This window comes from Fusarium falciforme, chromosome 1 (assembly GCF_026873545.1).
Source record: "Fusarium falciforme chromosome 1, complete sequence".
In the NCBI taxonomy this organism is placed as follows: Eukaryota; Fungi; Ascomycota; class Sordariomycetes; order Hypocreales; family Nectriaceae; genus Fusarium; species Fusarium falciforme.
In genome coordinates this window covers 5,089,787-5,117,597 of record NC_070544.1, presented here as the reverse complement: position 1 = coordinate 5,117,597, position 27,811 = coordinate 5,089,787, and the positions used below count along the sequence as shown (strand labels likewise).

The window sequence follows — 27,811 nt, the reverse complement described above, 5'->3', positions numbered from 1 at the left end:
AGACTACACTCGGCTGCCACGTTTCGGTAAGAATGAATGAGAAAAGTAATGAGAAAATACAACGCCGTAAGCTTCAAGTTAAAGAAATGCCATTCTGTTCACTTATCAGGCCTTTACTGCGCTTCCATCCATGAATGGCTGAGTAGTTCCAGGCACTCAGCCCTGTTAGTGGGACCTGCCGGCTGTTGGGTGCACCTCAGTGAATGGGTGGTGGTGGTGTGCCTGGCCTGCCTCCACTGGCACTTGCCCGCTGAGAAGCCTAGCAGCTGAAGGTGCTGAGTCAGCCCGGGGGCCAACGCAGTTGTTGAAGCCCAGATTCTACCAGAGGCTACCAACTCTCCCCACTGCACATCACAAAGGCGCACTCCAACCTGCCACAAGAACCTCTCGTCGTCAACCTACGAACCCCGTGCGACGCGGCCGACGAATCCCTTTCTCTGCAGCGCATCCTAGTTTTTTCCAGTCTTGATCAATTTGGTCATTTTGAGAGTGCTTTTTCTTTTGTCGCCACTCGTTCTGCTTGCTTCTCAGTTGGCTGGTTGTCAAGCGCACGTCTACGTACCTACGTCGGTCACGGTCTAGTCGATTATCAAGCATCGAGCAAGTCGCACATCGCGCCCTGCTCTGTCACTCTTTCTTGCGCGTCCAGCTACATCTTACCTATCGCGCGGGCTGAATTGCTTCTCTGGAACACTCGTCCTGTTGTCGCGCCGTCAAATACCCGTCGCTGCACCATCACCAAGTCCCTCGTGCTGCTGCTGCTCGCCTACCTAGGCGCAGCCCCAACATCTCTGCGTTCGCGGCGCATCAACAAAAGGCATTGAGTCACGGATAGTTGAGAGTCCTCTCTGTTTCTTCCCACACAAACTCGGCAACATTAGCCCGATACCGGAAGCATGTCGAACCAAGCGGTCGGAAACGTTTATCAGACCATCATCGACGAGGTCATCAACAGCTCGCGGGTCGATTTCGAGGAGAGCGGTGTCGAGGAATCAGTGCTGGAGGAACTGCGACAGGTAAGATAGACAGACGTTTACTATGTTGGTGCCTTGAGTTTGTTTGCTTGTTTCGATGTTCGCATCACCCAAGATGGGGAGGCCCTCAACAACACACCCTTGGTCGATGCTTTCCTCTCCATTCTCCAAGACAAGTCTGCCGTCTTTCAAGAGAAAGCGACGACGGCAATGCAACTGGCATTTTCAGACTTTTGGACAAAAGACCTCATGAGGGGGGTTTTGCTGGGCGGGTGAGCGCCGAGGGTCGCGCTGAGCGAGCGGAGGGAGATGGCGGGTTAGGGGTTACGGGAGGGGGCGACACAGCACTATTTGGGTCTTTTAAGCCCGAAGCCCCTGCCGCGCCTCGCCCTGTGACTCCTCCCACTACCGGCCTCTGCCTTCTGATTGGACTCTCTGGCTCCGAATCCCCTCACCCCTCACAAGACAATCCACTTCACGTGCTTCCTCGTCCTATCACGAACCCACTTGGCCTGCATCGCCCTGCACCACCAAGCATCACACATTGCACAACCTATCAGACGCTGCTGCTGCCTATTGCTTGTTCTCTTGTCTGCCTTGCCAGAGGAAAGTTGATAAAACAAGGCGAGGCGCGGAATGAGGTTGCGGCACAGACACAGGCACAGGCACAGGCATAGCATCTTGTCTTGGCTTGCACCTATTCAGACTTGCACACTCTGCCTAGTTTCCGTTGCATCAGTTGACTAACATGGCTTCAACTCTAGGGATGGCAACGGAAACTGACCCAACTCGACGTTGCTCGGTTCCCATGGGATCCCAAGCCTGATCCTCCACCTCCTGCTCAACCTGCGCCTCCTCCTACATCAGCGGCCCCTACACATGCGCAGGCCCAGTTCTCACCACAACTCAATGTCCCTGTGCCTCAGGGTCTTTCTCTGCCCGGTGTGAACCCGCCCCAAACTCAGCCCCAGAATGGTGTCAAGCCAGATTCCCCCTATGTGAAGACGGAGGGGCCTGCTGTCAAGCAGGAGCCCGGCCTGCAAGGCAACCCTATGCCTTACCAGGCATACAACAACATGAACGACAAGAACAACGTGGCAGCGAACCGAGCTGCTCAGCAACTACAGGCTCAGTATGGACAGCGAGCTGCCGGTTCAATCAGCGCTCTCCATCAGCAGCAGCAGCCACAATCTCAACAGGGTCAGCAACCGGGAGTTGCTCCCCAGCAGCCAGGCCTGACTCAGCAACAACAGCATCAGCAGCAGCTGTATCGCCAGCAGATGGCCGCTGCCACCGCCCAACAACAACCCGCCAATGGTCAGCCCCATATTCGCAACGGCCAGACAGATGGCGCGGGTGATGCCGACGAGTTCGAGGGTGTTCTCATGGAGCGGGGGGTCTCTGGCGACCTGCGCGAGCTGGGACGAGTTGAGATTGACCGCATGCTGCATGAGCAGATCCTGGCCAAGGCCAAGTCTATGGAAGGCGGTGGCTTGATGCTCCCCCTCAAGGAAGCGACCAGACACAGTTCGGCCTCAAAGTCACGTAGTGCAAACGGCAAGCAGCCAGCCGCTTATGATGGAGGCGATGATGGCGAGGAGGAGGATGAAGATGCCATCAACTCGGACCTGGACGACCCTGAAGAGGACCGGGACGACGACGATGTGGATGACGAGGGTCTGGGCAACATCATGCTTTGCATGTATGACAAGGTTCAGCGGGTCAAGAACAAGTGGTACGAACCCTTGCCTCCCTACCATGTCCATCATGGGCGTTGTTTTGTTGTTTGTTTACTAACAACCGCAATAGGAAGTGCACACTGAAGGACGGTGTCCTGACCGTCAACGGGAAGGAGTATGTCTTCCACAAGGCTACCGGCGAATACGAGTGGTAGGGTCGACAATGGATGGCACGATTCAAGGGCGGCTTGCTAGATGGCCGGCATGGTTAGATTGAGACTAGGTCCAAAATGCGCAAGGCGGGCCAACACCAAAACAAAGCACTTTGGGGAGAGGAATCTCGGTCAAAGCAGCACAGGATTGATGATGAATGGCGGGTGAGGCTTGAGGCTGGGCCGCAGGTCACGCATATGCAGATGCAGTCCGTGAGCGAGTGGGCAAAACTGGAGGTCGCAGGTGCCGCACGTTGCGGCCAACAGACTGGGACCGTATCGGGATTTTTCCACGGGAGGCCACCTACATACGTGGTGCATGTTTTCTCTCTCTCTCTCTTCCTCTTTTTTTCTCATTTTATCGGTGTGAAGGCCACGGGCCCGGCCGCAACTAGAGTGTGTTGAGAACACGTTAGCTACCTAGGGGAGGGGGTGATTATTTAGCCGCGACAAGCTCATGACATTCCCATGTCCCCTTCCTTGCCTTGCCTTGCCCTGTCTGACGTGAAGCCGGTGAGGGCTGTGAGCGATAGCGAGGCGAGCAGTACCTGGGGCTGATCAATGGATACTGTACGTAGTCTGACCAACAAGACAATCACAAAAATGTTGACCGTATGTGTGCTGAAAGCCTACTTGGGTTTCTGTCCTTTTTTATTTCTGACCAAGTGACGTAAGAGGCAGGGAGTGTCACAGGATCTCATGTATGTTGGTTGTCGTTTTCACAGCTCAAACATCTCGTGTTTTGTCTTGACTTCTGACATGAAGCAGCACTGTGGGCCATGGACCCTGGCAGGTGACAAAAGGGCTGTTGGTCCGTCATCCGTCGTGGGAAGAGAGACAAAGGGGAGCAAGGGAAAGAAAAAAAGTAAAGAAACCGACGAGCGGACGCAGCCTAGGGTCGGCCCCCGGGGGCTGGGAATCTGCAGCCACCGACTGTTGGGAAGCTGTTGGCTCTCGACATGGGCAGGATCAGCGCTCACAATCCCTGCCTTGCCGGTTGTGCTGTTGTTGACTTGTTGCTGCTAGAGAGAAAGATTCTCACCGGCGCGTTGTTGCGTCGGCCGCAAAGTGCAGTAGCCTAGTGGGTTCGTTGTATGTGCGCGAGTGTCCATGTGTGTTGTCAGGGTTGGGTTGGGTTGTGTGTGTGCATCCATCGTCTTGTGTTGTGTGTGCGACGAGAGTGAGAATGCGGCTTAGCCGTCCCCAGTATAGACATGGGCTAGGGTGCTCTTTGCTTCTTTGGGCTGGCTTCCATCTCATCCCACCGACGTGGTACAGGACAGTAGCCAACTCAGTCAGCGAGCGTCTGTTGGTTCCAAGGTTAGCGAGCTCATGATACCACGCACTCGGGTTCGTCCATCGTTGACGAGTACTGTTCTGTGATATCCCATTGGTTTGCCATAAAAGCCCCTCAGATGCCTTCTCCATCAACATGCGCATGCAGGCAGCGCTTCGTGGCATGGCAATAGAAGCACGGGCATCCAGCTTTGCGAGCAGAATCTCACAAATGCCCTCTCTGGCCGCTGCCCCCAACTGCCGCCGGCATGCTTTAATTTCGTGGACCCCACAGAGCTGGACCCGACAGTCTGGGACGGGGCATTGCACCAGTGCGGCACAGCGAGCAGGGGTCAGCCATCTCGCCTCAGCTCTTCGGGGAGGAATCGGCGGAGTCTGTCTCGTCGTGTCGGGGAAGGGAAGGGAAGCGTGACTGGGGAGGGGGGACGAGTTCGCCTATGGCGTTAGAGCCCGTCGTGCATAAATCAGCGTGACAGGTAAATTTCGGCCGTTCGACCCCCCCCATGTAAAGCGATCCTCATGGGCCAGGGCAAACTGTTGCTGGCAATCAAGCTGCTGACTCGGAGGAAACGCTGAGGTAGCATTGGGGAACCATCAGACCATGTACAAGGTCCATCTTGCGCACGCGTTGGTTGGGGGCCCCCTGTCCTAGAGGGGCTGAAGCGGTCTGCGATAAACGTCCTCTCAATCTCTACGCCCCCCCTGTTAGCGAGGAGCCAGCCAGCGTCAAAGATCGCAGTCCTCAGGCACCGATTCTGAACCGTCTCCTGCAAGCCATGCAGAGGGCAGATCCATCGCCAAGGACAGTCCACCCGTCGCCGTCGCCGAGGCTCCTGGCTTCTGCCTCCTAGGTCATCCTCCCCAACTCAGGACGAACCGTTGCCACCCCAAGCACCGTTTCACTTCGCTTCCTGGCGGCACAGGCAGAGTAGAGTTGCTCAATCACTAACATGCCGCGAGCGTGTTGGTCGTGGCAGACGAAACCCAGACGCCAGCACTCGCTCGTACGCCGTCTTGCTGCTAGGTCGCCTGACATACCACATACGTAGTAGTGGTATCCGGTGGAATGGTACGACCTAGTCCATGGTGGATTCGACGGGGCCATGGCTGTGTCCGCTACTCCTAGCTTCGTCTCGTATCAAGCTCCCTTGTTGCCAGGGGCAGGTGACTCTTGTCCGGGCTTGCACAGAACTCTGGGACTCTCCACAGGTTTGTCCGCCTCCTTGGAGTTTCGGTTGCCCAAGAGGATGGTAAGAGGGTTGTTGTAGGGTACCGTCCTCCAAGGCTCGGGAGATGTGAACCTGCTGAGAGCGTCTTATGTTTCCAAGTCTGGGACACAAATGCAACATAGCTCTTTGCACACACAGCTGATGATGCACACCTGGTGGTATAGGCAGAGGCTCGATATCCTCCCGAGCTCTCGCAAAAGCCGCCTTTTTACCTTTCAGCATGACCGCCCACAATCGTGGGGGTACTGGAGGATGAACCTCAGACGCACCAGGCAAACCTCCTCCGGAATCCACGTGTAGTCCTCGAACCAAGGATCTGGTCCAGCAGCTCCAGGGGTGGAGTCATGCGCACTGTGCTGAAACCACGAAACAAGACGAAAACCCCAGCTCGACAGCCGCCGATATTGCCCGGGTTGCTGGAAGGTAGCTGATCCCCGGAACCTCCTACGTATTCGTCAACAGCCAATGCAGTAGATGTGGACCCTTCCTTCACCAGGGGGAGTCGTATGAACCCAAGCGCGCGGTCATTACCCGCCTGAAAGAAGGCAGCCGGGTTTGATGATGAGAAGCGCCATTGAAAGATCCATTAATGGGGGAGGCATATGTCGGTGATGGGCAAGTACAAAGCCCTTGTCAGTCGCTGACGAGACGATTCTTCTTTTCTCTCATTGAGAGCCAACCCAGTATGCCGAGGTCGGTAACCAGTTAGATGTAAAGGTTTCCTACTTCCGCGTGCCAGGCCATGTACGTTCCGTCCCCAAGGGCTCCGACCCAGCCCTCTGGATAGCGCGGGAACAGACAGGGTTCAGGGATGGGGCCGTGCAAACCTCATTTCATCTCCGCACGACGTACCTGGACTTGCATGAATGAGCGGATTGGTTTTGACGGAGGAGGCTTTGCGGTCAATCATTGGCGGCCTGTGATTGGTGCCATTTAACGTACGCATGCATACATTAGTTCTGCCATTTAGTACCAGAGTTGCCAGTTGTTGGGACGGATGACCAGCCCATTTCTGACCACGGACTTTCCCTCACTTGCCTGGCGTGAGAAATCGAGCCCATCTCCTCCGTTGGCAGAGCTTTTGATAGCTGCCAAGGCGAACAAGATAGCCGTGACTTGATGACGTGTCAAGCCTAGTCGGAAAAGGGGCACACTCGTCGTTGAGATGTGACGTCCGAGCGGCCTGTATCCGTGAAAGAACATGCCTCCGTGGTTGGATTTATGCTATTGCGAGAACATGGGCGTCCTTGCAAGACTTGAACAAGGCCTGCTTCTGAAGAGAATCGCGATTGATCAGCATTATCAAGACACTGCCCATCCATGGTGGTCGACCAGTTGTGTCTTTTCTGAGCGGGCAACCTGATAAGTGACAATAGTAAACATCGTCTGATAATAACTTGTGCTCTTATCTCAATCAGAGGAATACTGCTTAGCGTCTCGGGTTGTCAGGATTCTGTGGACACGGAATATTCCAGGTAGCTCGGTTATGGCACAACGTATCTCAACTGAAGCGGAAGCCCTTTCCAATCACACATCAGAGGTGCTGGCTGTATCAACTGTCAAGGTAGCAATTGATAAAGAAAGGCACTCGGGAAATACCCATGCACAGGGGAAGTCACATGCAAGCTGATAATGAAGCCCCAGTATCGGTTTCGACAATCTCCCGAGGTAAGCTCTTCCCATCCGCGAGACGGTAGCGTTTTGAGCCCGGTCGATGTTTGTAGGTACTTGCATCCTGTCAGATGTGTCGGCAGACGAGCAGCCGCTGCTGTGCTCCGATAGAGCCGCATCCAGCAGCTCGTTTCGAGGAACGACGGTCCGCAAGAACGTTGCACTGCAGGGTGCACAGCACGTAAATGGCCGATCAGAGACAGAGCTCCATGTTTCATTTCAAGATGAGTTCATGCGGAGTTATCTGGAGCCACGAACCCTGCGCTGTCCTCGACAATAAGTTGTCGTTAAGTTGAGTCTCGCGAGTAGTTGTACATGGAGGTTTCTCCTTTGGCCGGAATCCTGAGGCGGAGTAACGCCCTGGAGTGCCCCAGATCAAGGATTGCACAGTCAAGATAGTGTCGTTAGTGGACGGACGCCGGCGCTCTTGGACGCCAGCCGCGACTCGCATGATTTAGAAGGTACGTCGACGGTGGGCGGTTATGGTTTGTCGGTTGGTCTGCTGGGATTGGACGAGAAAGGGTTCAGAACAGCAAGGCGCTTCGCTCAGCAAGGATGTTAGTCGGTTGGTTGAATGAAGCATTAGCTGCGGGGAAATGGGAATAGCGGCCCGCGTAGATTCGTCTTGGACTTGTGGCTGCTGTGATGTTGGTGATGGGTTGGTGCGTAAACACAAGTGCAGGCTTCCAAAGTGTACCGTAGCTCGCGCCCGCACAGCGCAGCACAGTGCTCCCTCTCGACTGGATGGAAGGAGAGTCGGTCGTTGAAGAATATGGAGGCTCATGACAGTGAGCGGTGTTGGTGACCCGATGCAGTGGGCAGAGCGGGGGAGCCCTGGCCCAATCCCTTGCCTAGAGTCAGAATCCATGATTTGGATCGACGAACAGTTGGACCTAATACATACAGTGCCAACAGGAGCGCAGCCGGGCCGAAAGCTGTGTGCCCAGGAAGCGAGGCCAGGTGAGGTGCTGTTGTTGCAAGGGGGGTGAAGCTGGCAACCCTCCTGTACCAGAGGGCTGGGATCCAGCGCGTAAGTCCATCTCGATGGGAATAAAGCTGGTGTGAATATTGCAAGGCGTGCGTTTCTGGTTCGTGTGTCGCCTCACTTTGACATCCATCAATAGGTAGCCTCCTAAGCCACCAACGATTCATCTGTTGCTGATCTCGAAGTTCTTGAGAAAGTCTTGTGGCGAGCAGCACGGCGAAGATCCAAGCCCTCGACAACGGTCAATGCCACAGCTGAAAATCAAAGCCCAAGAGAGGAAATGGCAGGTATGCGCATGTCTACCTTGACCCAGGTACCCTAGCCGGTGAGTAGAAAGAAAGGCGACGATGGAGACGGCGGCGCCCGGACGGGACGAAACGAGGACAGCGGGAAGAGATGGGGCCAAACAGCATCCAAAGCCAAGCAACAGGAATCCATCAATGAGTCTCAGTGGTCGGGGGGCTAATATGCGCCAGCGCCCAGGCATTCCTTTGAACTGCCCATTGCCTGCGGGCGTGCCGCGGGGAGTCCAGCGCAAGGGGCAGCCCTGGCATCAAGCACCTACCTCGGCGCGTCTGGCAATAAAAAAAGAAAAAGGGTGGCGGCTAGCTCGAGTCACTAGGGAGCATTGGCCCTGCGACAGACGGCGGCGGCGCGCAACGAGGAGCAGGCGGGCACTAGGGAAGCCTCCCATCGCGTCGGGTTGTGTGTTGGTTGACGTCCTCTATCCATGGAGGCTGGGCTGGGCTGGGCTGGGGGGATGAGGCGAGCAGCAACGGTTGAGAATGGCGCATCCATAGTTTTCCTTTTTGCGGGTTTCTCCCTCTGTCTCAATCGGAGCCGGCGATGCAGTTGACGAATTTGGGGGAAACATGACTGAAGGACGGACAGGGTGGATGTAGATGGATGGAGGCAGAAGTTGGTGGTGAGAAGTTGTTCGATTTAGACGGAAAAAGACCGGACCTTGTCTCCTTCCTCAATCCGTTTCATGACCTACGTGCGGGAAGATCCTCCTTCCATGCCTATAACAGCCATTGCCCGTGATTAAGACTGCGAGATAAGAGCAGATCCTTATTTTGAATTGCTGTTGAAGAGGCCAACTGGGCCCGGGCGTCCATCTTGGAGAGGCTCACTAATAACAACAACTTTATGCGCACTAGGCAGTAGTCAGATATGTTGCCCACCTAGGCAGGTGGTGATAATATGGCCTGCTCTTGAAGCCGATCTCCCTCGATCCTCGATCAAGTACTACCTGCTACGCCATCAATCTGCATCCACAATGGATGCTGGCCCCAACTCAGCCACTCTGGAGGGCGGCAGGCCTTGTCTTCAGTGCCGGTCATGGTCATGGTCATGCACCACCCACCTGAAGCCGTCTCTAATTCTCTCCTCGCTCGCTGATCCATGGATGGTTCCTTGTTCCCTGCTCCGCGCTAAATGGCATGGCTCGCTCGACGCTAAAGCACGGCCGTGGTCGGCTAGGGGCATTTGGCAACCCCGAAACACAGGCGCCTCGCACCGCCGGCGGGACCACCAGTCCTACTCCCAGTCCTCCACATTGACATGGAGCCATCACTGATTGATGGCTCGGGCATGGTTGGAGAAGGATGGGGAGGGGACCGACCGACCTAACCAACGCGGAAAAAAAACCTAGACGACACCCGTCCAGTTCACAAGGCCGCCTGGCGGTTGCGGTTGCGGTTGCGGCTTCGGCACCATCTACCGTGACAGCCATGCCATCATAGCGCCCACCTCGCCTTGGACCTTGAGGGGGAACAATGGCATAGTCTGGGACTCGGCACCGCCTCTGGCTTTGTTTGACACATTGATTACCTACCTCGGAATGGATGCAAAGCCTTGGTCACACCGGCACTAAAACACATACCGGGAGCTTGGAGAGACAAGCGGTTCCGAAAATGGAGGTGATCTCGGGTGTTACAGAACAACAGGACCTCGGGGCGGCCAGCTGCGAGGCCGACTGGGAGACCACCTTGGTCCTAGAAACCAACTTCAAGAGGCCAACTTTGCAGGCCTCGCTCCGGACATCCAAGACAAGGTCGTGTCTTGACGCTGGGCACGCGGGCTGCGAGTTCTGTGTGCCGCCAAGGTACCTTGCATGTCGAGGAGCCGTGCTTGCTTGCTTGCTTGCCTACCTGCTTGCCTCCATGAATCCGTCCCCAAGTCAGCCAGCCATATCCATCCTTGGATGGTAGCCCAGGGAATCGAAGTTGGTTGCCCCCGGAACTCTACCATGGTGTTGCGGCGCCAGGGCCCTACAACGGCCACGCCCCCCTGGGTTTTCTTTTTCCCTTACCACCCACCTCCAATTCAGTCACTAGAGGTGTGTCCCGAAAGACTCGATTGTCCGTCTACTTCCATAGATGGACGCTTGGTCGACCAGCAGAATTCATGACCGTCGGTCCTGCAATGGATGCTTAGTACTGTCCATACCTGCTGGACAGCAGCCTACCTCGCCTTGTAACTTGGAGTATTCCCAGCCCACCGGACTCACCAGGGATGGTAACACAAGTCTTAAACCGCTTTTCGAGGCGCATCAAAACAAAATTCGACCAACAACGGTCAACGGGGGGTGCAATACTGAGAGGCAAGGGGAGACATCACAAGGGCCACGCCCACGGGTCCCACGTCCCATGCTACCTGTACCTGGGCTGTCTGCCCGTACCTGCCTTACTACGTAGTAGGTTCCTTGCGCTCGCTCGCTCGCTGCACTGCGCTCTGTTGCGCTGCGCTGCTCCTGCCTGTGCTGTACCTACTGTACCAACCTACCTTACCTACCTACCGTCCCTCTCTCTATTCCATCCATGTCCCATCCCATCCACTTCCATCCTATGCCCACACACGCCGCTCCGCGCTCCACGTCCCCTCCGGCCGGCAATAATAAGTATCAACCACCTTCCTCCTCATCTTCTCCAGCTTCTTCCTTGCCCGTGACATCTTCTCCGCCATTGCTCTTCCTTGCCTCCGCCTTGGCCTTTTGAACATCTCAATCAGCAGTCCGAGCATTCATCCTGCATAATTCGTCCTGCGCACGTTCGCGGTAGGAAGAAAAGGGGTGGAACAGGTGGAAAAAAAACCCTCCTCTGATTTTGGACTTGACTTCGTTGAGCTTGTCCTCCCCCACCACCGTCTCACGTCTCGATTCTTGGACCAAGCACCAGACAGATCTCCTCCTGGCAGCTTCACATAAAAAGCCCTCGCCAGAGCAAACTTTCTCTGAGCCCATCTCCGCCTTGGAACCCACCTCCGGAAACATTGGCAGCTCCCCTCTCGTCCTGAGTCGGATTCTCGACCTCCACTGCCAGCCAATCCTGTCTGGCAGCTCCCCGTCGCCAACGCTGTGCGGTCCCTCATCGTTGGCGTTACCTACAGCCTCTTAATCTACTTCGCACGCGTGGATCTGGCCCCGAGTCTTCAACCTGGAAGCCTACCTTTGCTCTGTAAGTGAGTGCTGTTGGGAATAGTCATGTGTGCTGGTCGGAGCAAGCAAGCGTCCATCCATCGCGACTTCTCAAACGTTTGCCCCCGTTTTTTTGTGATCCCCCTTCCCCGTCGGTCTCGAATCTCTGGCCACAAACTTTATGGAGCGTTTTCCTGGGACATCGATATGCAGGAGCCGCGTGCGACCAACAACGCTGCGAGGCTGTTACGTCTCACCAGCTCTACCGTTGTTCGGCGCCTTTTGCGCCGTTTTAGGGTCTATGCCCGGATGGTTTTTGAGTTGAAATCCTCGAGTCCTGTGGTGCCAGCGAACCGTGCCGCGCTCTCCTCGACAACCTGGGTCAAGCTTGATGTTGCGCGTTGCTGGGCCTATTTAGCTCTCAGAACTCCCATATCTTGCCCATCCTTCAGATCTTGCTCCCGAATCCTGCATCACCTTCCACACATGTCTATTTCCCGTCTCGTGGATCCTGGCTTGCTGCTGTGCTTCTGCTAACATCTGCAGCAGTGTTCTCCACTGGGCGTAGAATCCTCCCACATCCTGGATTCAACAAGGCAAATCTGGATTCTCTCAGTCTTCCACCACAGTCAAGCCACGCTGAGACCTCGTTCCCCATACCTTGAACCTTGGTGACGTGGAGTCCTTCCACGGTCTTCTCCCATGGTCGTCATGTCTTCACAAAATAGGTGTGTTCCATCCCAATCTGAGAACTTTGAGGAATCAGCCAGGCTCACATCATTTAGCGTGACCGAATCCGAGGGGAGGTATCTTGAGGATGGTTACTGGAAACATGGCCGCTTCTACGGTTCCTGGAAGCCTGGCAAGTATCTATTTCCCATCGATTCAGTAAGCCAATCCCTGCCCCGGAGTATTTGTCAGGCACTCTAATCCAGGCTGTTTAGGAAGAGTTAAATCGCTTGGATATATTCCATAAAGTCTTTCTGGTCGCTCGCGGCAACAAGCCCTTCCACTGTCCCATCATGCGGAAAACACCCAGAATCATGGATCTTGGTACAGGGACTGGAATTTGGGCTATCAACGTCGCAGAAGAGTAAGTACTCACTTCGTTATGCAGTCCCCTTTCCGACGTTCGCTGACAGGCCGCAGCTGTCTCTCAGACGCCCAAATTATGGCTGTAGACTTGAACCAGATTCAGCCCGCTCTGTAAGTCTTGAAGGATTCGCAGACAGAAGCCAGAGGTTAACGTGCCCAGAATCCCTGTAGGGGTAATGCCAAAGCAATATGATATCGAAGAACCGATGTGGGGTCCGCTATTATCAGACTGCGACTTGATCCATCTGCGGATGATGCTTGGAAGCATTCAGACCGATTTGTGGCCCCAAGTGTATCGCAAAATATTTGAGTATGTACTACGCTCTCACCGCCGCCAGCTGTTTTAACCCATGTGCAGGCACCTGACTCCGGGACTCGGCCACTTGGAACACGTGGAAATCGACTGGACGCCCAGATGGGATGACGATGAAAGGCCTTCGAACTCCTCATTTACCCAGTGGGCAGAGTTGTTCCTGACTGGAATGGACCAGTTCAACCGTACCGCAAGAGTGGCACCAGAAGAAACTCGACAAATGCTCGAAGCTGCAGGGTTTACGGACATCAAGCAGGAGATTATCCCGGCCTTTGTCTGCCCTTGGTCTCCTGATCGGCGTGAACGAGAGATCGCAAGATGGTTCAACCTCGGTCTAAGTCACAGCCTGGAGTCTCTTAGCTTGATGCCCTTGGTTGAGAAGCATGGCCTGGGGCCTGATGAGGTCCGTGAGCTATGCGCAAGAGTCAAGCGCGAGATCTGTATTCTGCGCTACCACACCTACTGCAACATGTGAGTTATCGATGTCTTTCCAGGCTGTGGACCTCAGAATGGGATATTAATCGCTTCGCAGTCACGTCTGGACGGCGAGAAAGCCCGGGCCCCCTCAGTAAGGCCTTGGTCCATTTTTGTGGCCCCAAGCTCGTCAGACCCAACACAAGACATGCTATGCTGCTCAGTGGGAATGACGATAACATTAAATGCTAGGCAGATCGTCGCGACGCGCTCCGCTCCTGGAATTGTTCACTAGCCCAGGCTCGTCCTTGAAGGGGGCAGATTGAGAATACGATGGCCGCTGCACACAATCACACCCTGGCTGCTCCGAAATGGCACCACGCTTTGTTCCGAGCGCGTCACGGTACCACTCATTTCCCATGTTTGAGGATCCGCCGAGTTTCAAGAGACGCTCTCCCTCAGAACTGGCATCGTGGAATCAATATCTGGCGACAGGGGTCATGATCGGTATCACCAACAGCGACAAGGAAGGGGGGCCCTCAATCAAACGACCAGCCATTTTAATGAAGGAACCCCCGTTGGTCACGGCGGAAAAGACCTGACCGCCCAGACTCTGCTGACCTGGTCACATCAATCTGTCTGTCAAACGCACTGATGCCGCCGTGCGCGTGCGTGTGCGGGCAAGGGCTTGACGCAGCGTGGCTGGTAGCTGTTAATTTGCCTGCCAAGATCTAATCCGGGGACTCCATAAGAGCTCCGCACACCTCGGGACGGCCCTCTCTCGTTTCGGGCCTTCAGCTCCGTCGACAGCGCGGGTCGATCGGATGACTTGACCGAACCGCATCGCGCTCCGTGTGATCACGACGTGGTCTTTGCACGCGGCAACCCTCTCGGATCTGTTGTGGCGGTCAGGCCTTGCTGAGGGCATTGCCGCCCAGGCTACCCGCTTCTGCGAAGAAGGTGACACTGAGAACTAAGCGAGGGGTCCGATCGACTTATCGCGAGGGATGGGACCCATATACCGTGGTCACTTTGCTCACTTCCAGAAGCAGAAGGTGAATGACTTGGTCAAGGCTTTGTCTCGGTGAAAATGGCCTTCTGGAAGCATCTAGGAGGGTCACGTTTTCATCCTGACAAGCCAAAGCTAGGTTGTTTTGCCTGAATTGCGCGATTCCTCTCCCTCATACCACCGCTGTCTCCTTCATCGTTCGCTGGTACCCTTTCATCTGGCTGAGAAGTTGTCTCAGGATCGTCCGGAGCGGATGGCTTTGGCCACCTGGGCGGATTTGCCAGCGGCTTGTTTCTTGGACAGGCCTTTTCGGCTTCTAGGCCGTCGTGCCTTGGCCAACGCTCTGAAATGTCTGGTCGACGGAATTGTCGGCCATGGATATATGTTTGCTTAGGATATGCGTGTGCCCTGGATATGTGCCCTGGATATGCTCATGAGGATCGAAGGGAACACTCCCTTCGCAGACTGCTATGTCTTGACTTCTACACCAAGCATCAAACAAGGCGGCTATATGCTACATTTGAGCTAGTACACCGTCTTGGTGGGCTTGAGCAATGGAGTCCCCGTTCTAACGATCAGCCAAAGGCCAAACCAACAGTGCCCATATATCTATATCTGAAATATCATAATGAGAAATACCCAACAGTATTATACACGTTTCCTAGAGACTTTTTGGAGCAAGTTCAGTCATGTTGCGAGGCTATCCATTTCACCGGGGCAAAATCTCCACGAATCGCTGTCCATATGAACCAGACGCTACACATAAACTTGAATGTGATTTGGGCACACTCAGGTATTTCACATCTGAATCTTGAGACGAAGTCGTCATGCAACTCTGAAAGGTCGCTGATCAGGACTTCCTCTGGGCTGTTGTCCTGGACTACGGCGAAGGACTCTATAGCACGACCTTGGTGAAGGAGACTTGACGAAGCATCACAACTGCACCTGCCAGTGGAGAGTCATGGGGTTAAGTATATTTTCCCTGTAGATCTCGAGATGAAGTTAACCACACTTGGGTTAAGGAACCATCATGGATGCCCAGGTAGCCTTCTTCGCCCATAAAACCCAAGCACCACGGGACTTGCCGGTTGCAAGACTAATTTGAGATCCTTCCCCATGCTTGTATGAGTTAGCGAAAGGTGACTCTTGTGGAGCTTCTGAATAAAGTATAGTTATCTTGAAACGAACACCGGCGAATTATTGGTCACTCTGCAGAGCCCACAAAGCATATCATTATCCATTATGTAGTTGCGAAATCCAAGACTGCAAGATAAAGGTGACTAACGTCAATTGGGATGACGCAAGGGATGGGCCAAGTAGAGACCTCACACAAATACCCAGATATCGCTGCTTGGAAGGTATCCACGGTGGGGGTAGCCCGCCGGGTGTTGATTTTGATGTACAGTTCTACAAAAGAAAGGTGCTCACAGAAGACAAACATCGAAGTCCAGTGAGACCGGTGTTCCCTAATCTCCCAGGTTCCAACTCCCCGAATAGATGAGTCTCCAATCAGCCCTTCCCAGGCGTCCTCGGGCCGGGGAAGCCATGTCTATAACCCAGTCGTTCACATTCGTCTTTCTCTCCAGCTCTTCATACATCCCCACAACTCCCACTACATTACAGGGACACGCTTAGTGGTGCGAAGAGACCTCGCCGCGGTAACCAACGAGCTTGAATCGGCCAATGATCTCGCCGACGGTGAAGAAGCCCAGAACCTCGGCAAGGACGACGCCGCCAGCGGCGACCTGAGCAGGGCCGATATTCCGTACCTGCTGGATGACGTTCTGGGAGGACTGGATGAGGCCCCGGGTCTGGATGGTCTTGAGGAGGTTCTGGTAGGTGGTCTGGAAAGTGGCAATGTTGCTGTCGGATGCGCGTTAGCCGGCTGTCCCGCCCAATATTTGCGGGACAATTGAGGGGGGGGCCTTACGGAGGGCTCATCTTCTGGCCGTGGAACACAATCTTGCCAACCTCGAGGGCAACCTTGGAGTAGTAAACCACAAAGGGAACTTGTCCTGTTCAGTTTGTCAGCATCCAATTCCCCACGCTGCGATTGAATGCCGTGGCAGACATACGCTCAACGAAGCTGATGACCTTGCCCGTTCGCCCGCCGACCTTGCTCAGGGCATTGGCAGCACCCTTGGCGGCACCAGCAATGGCCGGGCCGGCAGCAGATGTGACGCGCGACAGACCCTCCTGAGCCCGGGCAGCGGTGTTCTTGGTGGCCTCGGCAGCCTTCTGGGCGGCGGTGCTCTCGAAGCGTCGGGCGGCGACGCGGAGGGCCGGCGAGCGGAGCATGGGACGGGCGAGCGACGACATGGTGGCGGAGGTGACGATGAGGGATTCGAGAAGCCTCGTGGGATCGGTGTCGGAGCTCCGTGGGGTGATGAGACCTGCGGCGGGTGGTCAATTGATGGAGTCGAGGCTGATCGTGGTCGTGGGCGAGGTCGTCTGAGGGAGAAAAAAAGCTCGGGAGAACTCGCTGGGTGGTGGTTGAGCCGAATGTGGTGGCGCTAAGCCGTTTTGGGACTGTGCGGCAGTCCTGGACGAGCGGCAATAACAGCGATGCCTCACTCTTGCCAGATCCGATTGATAGCCGCCGGCTCATACTCAGACTGAGGGGACGTTAAATACAGCAATCACCATTGTGTTCTTTTCCCTTTCACAACATTCAACTGCATATGAAATTCGGTGCGCGACCATGACAGCATTCACAAAATGATCTCCATTCAGCAATTGAAGAACGAGACTTGATTCAATTTTTCATTGTTCTCGTGTTTCTAAAACCCAAAAAAGAGAGGCCATCTTCTACAAGCAAGCCCCAAACACACGCCTCAACCTCAAATACATACGCCAAGCACCCCGTTTATAATTATCACTTCGTTGTCTAATCCAAGCTCTGGATCATGACCTTGATCGACCCGCTCTTGGGATCGGCCGAGGTCTCAAAGGCCTTGAGCGCATCCTCCAGCTTGAAACGGTGGGTGACCAGCTTGGACAGGTCAATTACACCGCTCTCCACCAGACGAATGGCCCGAGGCCAGGTGTTGCAGTATCGGTACTGCAGCTGAATATCAACCTCGCGCACACTGGCGCGCATGAAGGGGATGTTGATCTCGTTCTTTCCAACACCGATGATGAAGACCTTGCCGCCGAACTTGACCGACCAGATAGCAGCCGCAATGCTGCTCTCAACACCAGTGCACTCGAGGGCAATGGTGGGCTCAACGCCGCCAAACGAGTTGACAATGGCCTTTGCGGAATCCTCAGCAGACAGCCTCTCGACCTTGTGGGTGATGACTCGAGGGCAGAGCTCCTTGGCAAACGCCAATCGGCTCTCAGAGATATCAGTGATGACGATGGGTGAGGCACCAGCAGCGGCGGAGCAGAGCAGAGTGATCAAGCCGATGGGACCAGCACCGCAGATCAGGACGGGGTCTCCCAAGGAAACCTGGGCTCTCTGCATGCCAGCCAGGGCAACGCTGAGGGGCTCGAGCATGGCACCGTTCTCATACGACATGTTTCCAATCTTGTGGCACCAGACGGCAGGGTGGTTGATGTATCGGCGAAGCATGCCGGGGACGGGAGGGGTGGAGAGGAACTGGACAGTCTCGCAACCATTGTATCGGCCAGTGAGGCAAGGCTCGCAGGTACCGCAGGGGATGTTGGGCTCGACGGCGACCCTGTCGCCCACCTTGAGATGGGTGACGGAGGGGTGCACAGCGACAACCTCGCCGGCAGACTCGTGGCCAAGGATGTGGTCACCCTCGACGATCATAGGGCCAATGCAACCAGCATGCCAGAAGTGAACATCGGAGCTATACCCTGGTGAGCAACCAATTCCCGGGCGAGGCGGGGTCGAGAAGACGAGGATTACTTACCCGCAGATACCAGTGCTTCGGATAGCAACACTGACCTCGCCCTGCTTCAGGTCGGCGCCGGACTTGACGCTCTCGGCGCTGGGCTCAGCGGCGTTCACCCAGAGGTCATGGTTGGGGTTTGTGTAGACACCAATGTTGGGTTTGAAGGTCGTCTTGACGTCCGCGGTCGCGGGGGCATCGACTGCTGAGGGGCTCATGATGGATTTGTGTAGTTCGGGTCTGTCTCGTCTGCGGTTGGACCTGGTCGTGATACCGGTGTCTGGATTCGAGGTTGGAAGCAGAGCGCGAGGAGAAGTGATCAACCCAGCCGGACTGGACGAGGCTCAAAGGATCCTTTTAAACATTTGCCCTTCCTACACGGAGAAAAATTTGGGGTCATGCGCGCTGCCATCGGTATATGTTTGGTTGCATGGCAAATCTCGAGTTCCCCACGTCAGGACGACAGACAAGGGCCTCTTGAGATCCAGCGCGCCAGTCTGCTCCCACGCCTTCCCACTCGGTGGTACTCTGTGGGGTTTACCTCGATGTGGATGGGGGCATGATTCGGAGGCTGTACCACAGTCTGCATCTCGACTCCCGCACCAATCACAACGACCGGCCCGGGGAAACCCCAGGACGCCATGCCACCGCACCGGACTAATAAGCGACTGTTGGTTAATATTGAGTCGCGGTTGAATTGGTTTCACGGTCTTTTACCGGTTTACGAGTAAGGCCTTCTGGGGCACATGCCCGGCCCTGACTGTTGGGTCCCGTTGCTGAAGCAGAAACAAGACGAACGCTTGCTCTGAGGGACCCCGGCAGCTACAGCTACCTACCTAGCTACCTAGCTAGACCTAGGTAGGTAGCTCCAGTAACCTCCGTTGGTCACTGCCGCGATGCTTCCCCTCCCTAGGCAGGTCGATGGGTTGCCACCGAGTCCGCCGGCAGCTCTCCGGCGCTGGCTTACATGCACGACTGCACACTGTGATTCTACCGAGGAAACTAAGGTGGTGTCGGCGCGATCGGGACGGCTCTTGACTGGTACGGCTAACGCATTGGAGCCGCGATGCGTGGCCGGCAGCGGGTCCTAACTCTACATCCGAATTATCATCTTGAACCTTCCTTTGCGTCGAATGGACGGATATGGCAGCCTGAACCGCATGGGACCGTTGGAGGCTCCTGGATCGCCAGCCGGGCCAATCGCTGCCCGTCAACCGGTATCAGCTCTTTGGAATTGGAGGTTAACGGATCCGATAACTCGGCGACCGCCGGTCTTGTGGTCTCGGGGAGCCAGGTTCTTGTGGGGGATAGGCTCGCGTGTTACGGCATGTGGGCTCTGAGCCTGGGGCCCCGTAACGTTGACATGGATGGTTACGGATTATTATCTGCTGAAATATCTGCGGATCCTATTTCTACGATTCGAGGTCATAAGAACACGCGAAAGTTTCATCTGGTCAGCTGCCAAACCGCCCTGGCAATCCAATCCCATCCGGTCGCGAACCGGTCCTCAACCTCGACGGCTTGCCGGTCTCGGGAGAGTTAAAGGCCGCCGTTGCTGGGCTGAGCTGCTCTCATTGTCTCAACTCCTGCGCCTGCATCGCCATTCTCGTGTCACCATCAAAAGCAATGCGACAACCTTGAACCGACCATCCTTTGTTCTGGATGCAGCCTCTCAATTTGGGCACCTGGGCAGTGGCGGTGACGAATTGCCCATCAATCCTCTGACCGAAGCGAGAATCCAGTCTCTCCACGTTCGTTTCGGTGAACACGACATGTGCACCCGGTGAGGGTTCTGTTGCGTGTGCATCACATGTTCCCCGTCCAATCCGTGGCCAGCAAAGACTGGCCATGACCTGCGTGGGGTTGGTTCAGCATTGTCGACGGATTACTGACACCTCGAGACCTGCGACGGCAAAGTTCCGAGCCCAAGGATGTTGAGGAAACTGCTGAGAATGCTTGGATTTCATGCGTGGCTGTTGCAATACATATCATGACATGTTGACAAATTCTGTTGCAGGGGAGTTGCGAGATGGACGAGACTAGTGGGCTGACAAGTGTCGGCTGGGACGTTATATTCTTGCATGGGAAAATATTTACAGGGCACGAGATTCCCGTTTCTCTCGTCACAGGGCCCTTCTTGGTTACAGGGCCTCTGTTTTCCGAGTGGAAGATGGTGTTATGGGAATTATAGGAGTGTTGATGCCTGAACAGAAAGCAATATGGACACGTGGGACAACAATAGCCCTTGGCCTGCAGCAACTCTCTACTTCCTATGCCGGAAAGAAGACGAGAAATGCCAGCATCTCTAAGGGTCGAGGGGGCGAATTGCATTGCACGACTTGGTTGTTGAGGCGTCGAGATGCCTTGGCAGTCCAAACCTGCAGGATTCGAGACCACAGCAGCAGATGCAGAGGGGCGGTTGAGGAGACAACATGCTATTGGTCATCCCTGCAACCTGTTATCCGAACCTGGTGTTGCCTTGATACCTCAATGGTCTTGCTGAAACCGACAATTTGCCAGTTGACAACACTGCTTTACTCTGACGACACCAATGGTAGAGACAATCGACCACTGGACGAAACCAGCATTTGAGGTCTACTGAGGAACAGAGACGGCAGCAATCTACGCCCAACCTCGTATCTGATCGTCAACGTCAAATGCATGCAGAACATTAGTTTCTTATCTCACCCTTATTCCTAGGGTCCGAAGAAGGATATGCAACGTTGGAGAGAATGGTTACGCAGTGTAAGACAGACGAAACAGCTTCTCTTTCGATCTTCCAAGGCAATGGCAAGCGGCATCTCGAAGCAGGACGAGCCAACTATGTGTTTCAGTTCCAACAACTTAGGCGCAAGGAAACAACCATCCCCGAAACGTATCCCGCGAGCCTCGTGGAGATGATGTCTTGGAGCTGGAGCGCATGCTATTGGCCCCTACATTCCAGCTCTAGCTCGAAACCTATGCAACAACGCCATCAACGGGTAGCGGCACCCTGTTGCTAAGCGCGAGCCGCCACGTTCCTGAAGATCGGGTCACATTCCCATGTCTTTATCTGGTCTAGGTGACTCGCGGGTGACGGAAGCCACCGCACTCAGGGGAAAGTTAGACACCATAGCGACTATCAATCAGGACAACCGTTATGTCCATCTCCCTGGTGGGCAGGGTTGTCAGGGGGCAGGTTCATTGTCTGTGAACACAATGATCGACCTCACGAAAGCGGAACTGCCACACCTTTTCCATGAGAACGAAAGACTCTTCGGAACCGAAGGATTAACATCATACAAGGCAGCCGTGAACGGAACCCCTCACTTACCAGCCCTCGAGCATGGGTCCCAGCTGCGCTAACTGCCAAGGTGGGTGCAGTAGGGTTCGCACCAAGTGGGATTCCCAGGTTTCCCATTCACAGCTCAAAGGTTTCACTGACCATGATCTGTGAGTCAATTCGAGGGGCGCCGGCGCGACAATGGCATGCAAGATCTAAGACCAGAGGCTCGGCATTGAAAAGGAACAATGGGCAATGTCATGAGATGCGTGTTGGATTCTATTCAAGAGAATCCAACCACGATGATGAATTTCTGTCGAGGATCCTATCGACTGACGTACAGGTTGCTCTAAATTCCACAAATCGGTTCTCACCGCCGCGGGTGTCGGCCGACACTAGCACCGTCAAAGCGGGCCGAGTCGTGATGCGAGTACAGTATTTCCAACTGTGATCGACCGACTCCCCAAAGTCTTATACATGTTGATACTGGTCGCTCCTGGAACTGGACACGCTCGATGCCCTGTCTATCGCAATCTGGTTGATCATACAACCAAGAGCACCCCTGTCGGTGCTGATTGATGAAGGAACTGACCCCACCAAGCCAGGGCCTCCATCCCAAACTGATATGAAGGGATCATGTCGAGGGATGTGTTCGATGGATAGTGTGGAAAATTGGATTGGTTTCGTTTTGATTGTCGATCTCGTCTCGCTTTTTGGTTCCGAAACCTCGTCAGGTGGTCTGCACTTTTCTAACTCGTGGAATATTTCCAGCGCAGCAGAGTCAAGGAAATTTGGTCGGGTATGCATTTCAGTTCAGTTGTTCGTAACGTCGTAAATCTTGGTCTGGTGGGTAGATGGTCGTATGTCCTAGCCGACAGATACGACTACGTCGCCTTTGCAGACGCCGTAAGAGCAGCACTCCGAGGCATCCATGTCGCCTTTGAGAATAGCGTCGACCTTGGCCTAGGTGAACCATGTTAGATACGATAAAGCATCGACGGGAGATAGCAGAACTTACATCGGGGCATGGGCCATTTGGCGAGATGGAAGATATCGGCAGGGCCGACGCAGAGAGGACAGCAGAAGCCGCCACGAGGAGAAGAGACCACTTCATGATGCTGGGGTGTTGAGGTTGAGGTTTTTGTGAAGGTGGTCGAGGTGGTTTCTTAGGTGGGTGTTTTCAAGCACAAACGGAAACGAACGTGAGCAGCCAAGAGAAAGACAGGCAGAAGCGAGAGGCAGGGAGGAACCCGAAGTGCACGACGAGGTCTAGAGAGAGAAGAGGCGAAGGGGAAGCGGAGCGGGAATTGGGAGGGTGTTGAGGAGATTTATACAGAGGAGGAGTTGAGCCCAGGGTGGTTTTGATTTTGAGGGAGATCGCAGGGAAGATGGGCTCCTCCCTCCGGGAAGCGGCAGATGCAAACGGACCTCCCCCTCTCGTGGGACGAGAAAGGCGGAACTGGCAGGCACTGCTTGCAAACAGAACAGAGGAAGGTACCTGGCTCGATACCTGGAGATCTTGGCATCTGTCACCCTTGACTCGACCAGCGATTTTCCCCTCTTACACCACCTGGACTCTCTTCAAGATCCATTCCACGATGCACACTAACGTGGGTTTCTGCTGGGATGGCACCTTTGTCACTGCCCAAAAGCGGTCCCACTGCGTCATATCCCGGGGGTTGAGCAGGAACATGCCGAATTCAACGACCCACGGGCCCGACCTCATGTCGTCGTCGTGTAATCAATACGAGCATCGGGGAAGAGATTCGAGTCGAGACTGTGTGTGCGCTGGCATTCTGTTCTAGACTGGACTACCTAGGCTTCCTGAGACAGCGAGCAGCCTCTGTCCTCAGATCGGCCAGTAACTGCCGGGAGCGCCTTGGCTCTCGCGCGCAACAAGACGGGCGTTCCAGCGTCGACCTTGCAGGGCAGGGCAGGAAACAAATGTCCCAGAGGGGAATGGCCAAGACAGTCAACTGGAGCAGGAGCAGCATTCTCGGCGTCGCCAGGTAAGCAGCTCCATCTGTCGCCCTTCAAGTCAGCCCTATGCGCCATCTGGTTAATTGCAGTACCAGGCCGGTGCTCTCTGGCTGCGCCGCTGTGGAGAATAGGCGCCCGTTTACTATCTGCATCAGCCCTTGCTTGTCAAGACTCGAAAAGTTCAGACGAAATGCATGCCTCGACCGACGTCCGATGCGCTGACAAACATGACCGACTTTTCTTTCGCCTCTATCACGGTGCCAAGAGTCGGGCACAAACGCTATCAATACGAGTTGCAACTCCCCATAACACCAACCAACAGATGCAAGTCTCGAAAGACCCGCCTTCTAAACAAGTTTGGTGCTGCGGAAACCGTCCGACGAAACCGTCCAACCGTTGCAGAGCCTAAAGCAAGGGACGATGCAAGATGGCATGCAACGTCAGACGCTAATGCCAAAAGTTACTCTCGACTTTCTCAGCTCTTCCCACGAAAACTGCATGGCTTACCCGAAGTGCCTAGACGCTTGCAAGGATCGAGGATGACAGCGAAGGACTCTTGTCGAAAAAGCCCAACGAGATCCTTGAAGGTTTTGCCGGCCACTTCCTCTTACAGACGAAACAAAGTGCAAGGCGCAGCCGTGCTGACATTGGGTTTCATTAAATCCCACGGCAAATCATATTCATGCTGAGCACTGAGAATGGACCTGGATATCTCTCATCAAAGCCAAAAAGAACCCCAGAACGCCTTGCCCTACTCGATCAAAATCTACCAGGACCACACCTCGGCCCCCACACCTCCAACCACAAACCTCAGCTTGCCCTGGTTCCTGTCAGCAGCATCGCTGCCGGGTCCGTCTATTACAGCGATATCCCCTGGGTCAGCTACGCCGCTGCATTCGTCGGCTAGCAGCTGAGTCTTGTCCTGCTGTATCCTCCAAATCTTGATCCTTTGGTCGTTGCTCACGGTGGCTCCGAATGTCTCTCCCCCACGGCGCACTAGCACCAAGCCGTTGATGGCTGCTGCATGTGCTTTGCGCACTATACCACGGCTCGAAACAGTGTACCTGCGGTTTCCCGCCTCATGAGATAGAGGTGTGATGGTTGTAATGCCGAGTGCATTGTCATCTCCACCAGTCAGCACTTGGAAGCCTTCAGATGTCGGTTGAAGATCCAGGCTCTTGATGCTGTTCTGGTGCAGCGGGGCCACCTGCACCAGGACATGGCTCGAGGTTTCGTTGTCGTCAAAGCTCGCTTCCCAGGTCGCCAAATGTCCGTCTGTGGAGGCTGTGAGAGCCGAGAGTCCGTTCTCGTCCACCCCGAGATGGCGCACCTGGGTGAGACAGGCTCCCGTGTATGACATGCGAGCCAGGAGCTTGAAGCCATGGCCAGGGGTGTATCGATACGTTTTCAGGGTCGAGTTGGACATGGCCAATGTGATGATGATGCTGTTCTGACTGTCGATCTTGCAAGCATCGAAATCTACGATACGAAGGTCGCCAGCCGGGCTTTTGTCGTCCAAGCCTGCTTCACACAACACACCAAGGCCCTGATAGCGCGATTCAAGTCTTCGAACTGACCATATGAAGAATTCCTCGTAGCCTGCACTGCTAAGGAGGTATTCGTCTCCAAGCCATTGGGTCTTCTGGAGGCCGGAGATGTGCAACTTTGCGGAAGCAAGGCATCGCAACCCCTTGTTAGCGGGTTGCCCTTGCTTACCCTCCTCGTAACCCCAGACCCGGACTGTAGTGTCTTCAGCACCAGTTGCGATATACCGACCACTGGAACTCAGTGCCCGGATCTCTCTGCCGTGTGTTCCTTGCCGAAGAGGTCGATGAATGGAACTATGCTGCGAGTAGACACAGAGCTTGGACGTCTTTGTGAAACCGAAGCGGATACGGTTATAGTCTGTCGGATCATGTGCGAGGGTAAATGTCCGGTGAGATCCTCCACAATCAACTGCAGCTATCTCTTCCCTTCTCGTCTCGTTCCAGACAACAAAGTTCTTGCTCTTGAAGCCAAACAGAACCAGCTCAGGGGAGGCATCTGGTGTGAACCAGCCACCCTCGATGATAGACGCAAAGGGAGGAGCGACCTCATGCTGCAGATGAAGTCGTACCTCGTTCCCGAGGTCCTCAACTTCATATATCCTGTACTTGGTGTCTCTGCTTGTGGCTAGGAAATAAAACGGAGCCCCTTCGCCTTCTGTGGCAGGGAGAGGCACCAGAGCTGTGATGGCATCAGAACTGTTGAACCTGAAGTTCAGAACAGGCCGATACCCCTCTTCAGCCTGCCTCAAGAGTGACAAGAAACCATGACGCGAACCGATGGCGATCAAATCTTTCTTCACCCTGGCAGCAGACATTGCCACGAACCGGCTATCCATGCCACGGATATCTGCCGTCTCGAGGACGGCCCCTGTGCGCCAGTCAACAGACAGATACTGAGCGTCGGCTGTTCCATGGAGATGCACAATGAGTTCCATAGGTCCTTCAGATGGTTCAGCGAGCAGCGAGATGTTAAAGACCTTGCCAGGCACAGTCCCAATGTGTGTCACGCCTTGATTTTGACGGTAGTGGTAAAGGCTGCCATTGGTCGTTCCCAGGATAACTGCGTCGTCTCCAATGGTTTTCATGGTGTAGCAGGATTGGAGATCAGCGATAACCTCGTTCTCTATGTCGACCTCTGTCCAATTCACACTAGGGCGGAAAGTACCAAGAATAAGACGCCCCCAGCTGGAAGTGGCCAAGACTTTGTCCTCTGAGAGAAAGGTATAGCGGCTGAAGATTTCACGGCCACGAACATGCTGGATAGTGCGGAGGTTGGGGAGTTGATTCAAGACTTGTTGGAACTCGAGGGAAGTGAGATCGTGGGTGGGCGCGGTGGCAGCTTGAGAGCTTGACGGGATGGATTGCGTGATGAGTGAAATCTTGCTGTCAGCGCCTCCGGTTGCAATGATGGTCTGATGGTCGTGGCGCGTTACAGCGTGTGACCAGAGATGCTTGCCGTCGTGCACAGCAAACGTCTCCTTATGCTTCAGAGAACCGGACAGTCCCTTAGGAGAGACGTCAAGATCCAGCTGCCACCTCTGAGCTGTCGAGTCCTCGCCGAAGGAGTATATGGCGACTGGGCTCTGAGGCAAAAGGTCGCCCTCTGCCAGCTCGGCAAACTTGACGCCCCAGATTCTCGACGCATGTCCCATGACGGTTGCGATGGGCCGCACAGCTTCAGCGTACTGGCTAGAACCATCCTGTCCATTTGGTGTTGATCCAAATCCCGTCTCTCGAGGTGCTGCAAAATGGAGCTGCTTTCGGTCTGTTGTGCCGTGCTGCTTGGTAATATCCCAAACCCTAACGGTACGGTCGTCACTGCAACTGACGAGCAGTCTTATGGCTGACCCATCCTGACAGACAAGCTCATCCGAGATGTCAAGGCCAAAGAGGGAGCCTTCGTGCCCACTCAGCGTGGCGAGCATCTCGGATCTTCCATCTGCGACATGGCACTTCCAGACGACAATCTCGCCAAAGACGGTGCCGCCTGCGAAGAGCACGGAGTCTTGGTCGATCCACTTCAAGCTCGCGGCGTAGAGAATGGGTCGTGAGGGCGAGACGACAGCTCCAACCACAGGGACATTGTCGTCGTCCAAACTCAGGTGTACGACTTCGTTGTGGGCTGTTGCGAGCACAACAGAGGAGTCATGGTAAGGCGAGGGGGAGACATCATATATCCAGTCCGGTGCGGTAGTCTTCTTCACGACCACGTCTTCAACGTTGGCTCCCTCGCCAAGAAGAGCTTCGATAGGGGATACCACGGCGACCTGCGCAGAACCCCAAACCAAGACGCGACCACCAGTCAGCGGGCGAATGCCGTGGATGGGTTGCGCCGAGAAGATGCGGACGCTGGCCACGCGGACGGCATTCCCAAGTTTGAGGTCGTAGAGGGTCAGGTGAGTATCCTCGCCGGCGAGGAGATAGTCTGCGCCGCGGTAGAATGCGAGCGCGGTAATAGGGCCCTGGAAGAATTCCCGGGTGAGACGTGACTATATTCGTTTCAACTTGTGTGAGCTTCTTATTTGGTCCTATGTCGGCCCATGATGGCGGGGGAGGGGCAGATTTTTGGACTCACCTCTGGCATGGCCAGAACGAGAAAGGGGACAACAAGATGTGAAAAGAAGTTACCAATATGCCCTCTATATTTCTATCATGGGCGATCTAACAGTTAATGGTATGCTGAACGTTAAGAGAGAGAATGGATGTCAGCAGTGAGGGAGGGATATATGCAGGTGCGTTTGCCTGGGGTTTTTTGTGAGTGGGTTTTGAACTCAGCCATGAGAGAAAATTTTTGAGCCATGACATTTGGTCTAAATGACCCCATATCAACCAGGCTCCAACTTGTAAGTCTATACACCATGATACAA

The 27,811-nt window shown here is 54.8% G+C and overlaps 6 protein-coding genes across 6 annotated transcripts; 2 read left to right on the top strand and 4 right to left on the bottom strand.

Annotated features, from left to right (window-relative positions):
- Window positions 1-896: 896 nt before the first annotated feature.
- NCS54_00144800 (Hypothetical protein) lies at window positions 897-2,868 on the top strand (the record flags this gene model as incomplete). Its single annotated transcript, XM_053147075.1, has 3 exons — window positions 897-1,016; window positions 1,739-2,709; window positions 2,784-2,868. 3 exons carry the CDS (start codon window positions 897-899, stop codon window positions 2,866-2,868), a joined length of 1,176 nt encoding a protein of 391 aa, XP_053003050.1.
- A 9,298-nt stretch (window positions 2,869-12,166) lies between these two features.
- NCS54_00144700 (Secondary metabolism regulator LAE1) lies at window positions 12,167-13,444 on the top strand (the record flags this gene model as incomplete). The annotated part of the gene is made up of 7 exons (XM_053147074.1): window positions 12,167-12,192; window positions 12,250-12,352; window positions 12,409-12,557; window positions 12,614-12,670; window positions 12,720-12,869; window positions 12,918-13,343; window positions 13,405-13,444. The coding sequence occupies 7 exons, from the start codon at window positions 12,167-12,169 to the stop codon at window positions 13,442-13,444; spliced, it is 951 nt and encodes a 316-aa protein (XP_053003049.1).
- Window positions 13,445-15,926: 2,482 nt separating this feature from the next.
- NCS54_00144600 (Hypothetical protein) lies at window positions 15,927-16,614 on the bottom strand (the record flags this gene model as incomplete). The annotated part of the gene is made up of 3 exons (XM_053147073.1): window positions 15,927-16,158; window positions 16,226-16,310; window positions 16,371-16,614. 3 exons carry the CDS (start codon window positions 16,612-16,614, stop codon window positions 15,927-15,929), a joined length of 561 nt encoding a protein of 186 aa, XP_053003048.1.
- A 568-nt stretch (window positions 16,615-17,182) lies between these two features.
- Window positions 17,183-18,373, bottom strand: NCS54_00144500 (L-arabinitol 4-dehydrogenase; the record flags this gene model as incomplete). Its single annotated transcript, XM_053147072.1, has 2 exons — window positions 17,183-18,113; window positions 18,177-18,373. The coding sequence occupies 2 exons, from the start codon at window positions 18,371-18,373 to the stop codon at window positions 17,183-17,185; spliced, it is 1,128 nt and encodes a 375-aa protein (XP_053003047.1).
- Window positions 18,374-22,284: 3,911 nt separating this feature from the next.
- On the bottom strand, window positions 22,285-22,531 carry NCS54_00144400 (Hypothetical protein; the record flags this gene model as incomplete). Its single annotated transcript, XM_053147071.1, has 2 exons — window positions 22,285-22,380; window positions 22,436-22,531. The coding sequence occupies 2 exons, from the start codon at window positions 22,529-22,531 to the stop codon at window positions 22,285-22,287; spliced, it is 192 nt and encodes a 63-aa protein (XP_053003046.1).
- Window positions 22,532-24,163: 1,632 nt separating this feature from the next.
- On the bottom strand, window positions 24,164-27,528 carry NCS54_00144300 (Hypothetical protein; the record flags this gene model as incomplete). The annotated part of the gene is made up of 2 exons (XM_053147070.1): window positions 24,164-27,433; window positions 27,520-27,528. The coding sequence occupies 2 exons, from the start codon at window positions 27,526-27,528 to the stop codon at window positions 24,164-24,166; spliced, it is 3,279 nt and encodes a 1,092-aa protein (XP_053003045.1).
- Between the last annotated feature and the right edge of the window lie 283 nt (window positions 27,529-27,811).